This window comes from Austrofundulus limnaeus, unplaced genomic scaffold, assembly GCF_001266775.1.
Source record: "Austrofundulus limnaeus strain Quisiro unplaced genomic scaffold, Austrofundulus_limnaeus-1.0 Scaffold1257, whole genome shotgun sequence".
NCBI lineage: Eukaryota > Metazoa > Chordata > Actinopteri > Cyprinodontiformes > Rivulidae > Austrofundulus > Austrofundulus limnaeus.
Window position 1 is genome coordinate 23,924 of NW_013953659.1, and position 1,978 is coordinate 25,901.

Sequence of the window (1,978 nt, forward strand, 5' to 3'; positions counted from 1 at the left end):
AGTTATATCCAAAACTGGGACTAAAAACATAAAGGGCTAAATTTTTATAAAAATACATTTTTCATATAACTCCTGAGAATCTGTGACATAGCTTTTAAACCATAAACAAATTTTATTTAAAACAAACATTCAAACACGTAGAATATGTGTTGGGTATGAGTCTTGGCTGCTATCACATCAGATTTTAGCTAATTTTTTGCAAACTTGGTTATAGCTGGGTCATAGCTTCTTTTTGCATTTACTAAAGTTGATTAGCAGTGGCAGCTGAATAAGATATTTTGCTAACAGAACATATAACTGAGTGCTCACAAATACAGGCAAAAACAATATGGCCACCTCACTTTGTCAACATTCAATTAGAAGCAGTTTCTGATGTTAATCTAGAGATTAGAAAAGTCCAGACAGATCCTAAATGACTCGGTCTGTAGGAGTCTGTCTGAAATGACAGCATAAACTAAATTAGGAAGGTCTGATATCAGATCAGATGGTTATCTCTGCTGCTGATTGTCTTCCTGTCGGTGCAGACAGCTCAGAGCTACTGTAGGTGCAGTTTGCAGGAACAAGGTCTGAACAGTTCCAAACTCTGACACTAAAGGCTCCCACACACTCAGGTGAACTGTGTGCGGTCCGTGAGCCCTGCAGACTCTGTGCATGACATTTATTAGGAATAAAGACTTGTGAGTTGTGGTGCATTTGTGCGTGCGGGGGTCATTGTGTTACCTCCATGCTGTGTCTAGTTTCTGCAGCACTTGAGTCTTTTCCCTGACCGTTGTTTTTGTTGTCCAGGTTCTTTATGGAAAGGTGAATGTCCGTTGCTTTGATAAGCTGGAGAACAGCCTTCCTGTCCCGCCACACTTCGACCCCCCTCTGGCCCCCTGGCAGACGGCCTTTGTGTGGCGCTCTGAGCGTCGACTCGTGGTGGAGTACTCTGAGAACAGCGGGCCGTGCCTCCTCACGCCTGTGCGGGACAACCTGCATCAGATCGACGCAGTGGACGGCCCCGCTGCTTTCCTGGACATCTTGGCTCCTCCTTATAGTCCTGATGACGGGCGGGACTGTCACTATTACAAAGTTTTACAAAGGGTGGCAGAGGAAGGAACAGATGCAGCGTCCAACCGAGAGGAAGAGAAGGGGAAAGAAAACGAGGCGTGGCTTCTTGAAGTCCCTCAGCCAGAGGATTTCTGGTGTGGTGGGGAACCTTATCCAGGTCCTGCAGTGGATATCTGAGTGACGCTGTCACCGTGTTTTATAATTCACTATATCTCCCCGTCTTTTTTCAGTGTTAGGACTCAGTTTACGAAAGCTGCCATGTATTTTAGAACCAGAGTCTGGACACTGGGGATGTGGGGCTTTTGGTCTCCACCACTCCCCGAAAACAATCATGGTGCTGCTTGAGCTTTCTTTAATGAAATAACTAATTGTAGATAAATGTGTTGTGAATATTTGAACATACAGCAGCAAGGGAGGAACTACAACAAGATTCAACACCTGAGGCCTGTTGCACGAGTCTAGGATAAGGGATTAAGCCAGGATTTAGGTGTAAACCTGAATTAATTAAGCCTTGAGTCGGTTGCATGAACTATGAAGCACTTATGTTTCCGTGGTAACAAATGCTCTGAAACGAACCTGATCAGGTTTAAAGTGAAGTTTATTTAATCTGTTAATGTTTCTGAGCAGTAGAGTCATTTTACTGCAGAAAACTGTTCCTCTAACCAGGTTTTATAGTCTGATATCAGATAAAAAGTCTTTGATCTTGTTTTAGACCCATATACTAAACAGGATCAGAATATGTTGGATTATTAATCTTGTTAATCTGAAAAGTATTTTTTTACTTCAATAAGTTTTACCAAGTGAAACTGTCAAACTGCAGATTATTAATTATTATTAATTTGAAAAGAATAAGGGTGTAATCTAGTATTTTAAACTTATTTTTAGATGGCTAATTTTTGTAGTGTCTGATCAGAAATCAGTTCTTCAT

The 1,978-nt window shown here is 41.6% G+C and overlaps 1 protein-coding gene across 1 annotated transcript in view; it reads left to right on the plus strand.

Annotated features, from left to right (window-relative positions):
* adoa (2-aminoethanethiol (cysteamine) dioxygenase a) overlaps positions 1-1,776 on the plus strand; it is a 5,031-nt gene extending 3,255 nt beyond the window's left edge. The window contains exon 2 of the mRNA XM_014031473.1: positions 787-1,776. Within this exon, the coding sequence (XP_013886927.1) occupies positions 787-1,227 (441 nt within the window). The 3' untranslated portion in view covers positions 1,228-1,776. The remainder of the gene's footprint in view (positions 1-786) is intronic.
* The last annotated feature ends 202 nt before the right edge of the window (positions 1,777-1,978 follow it).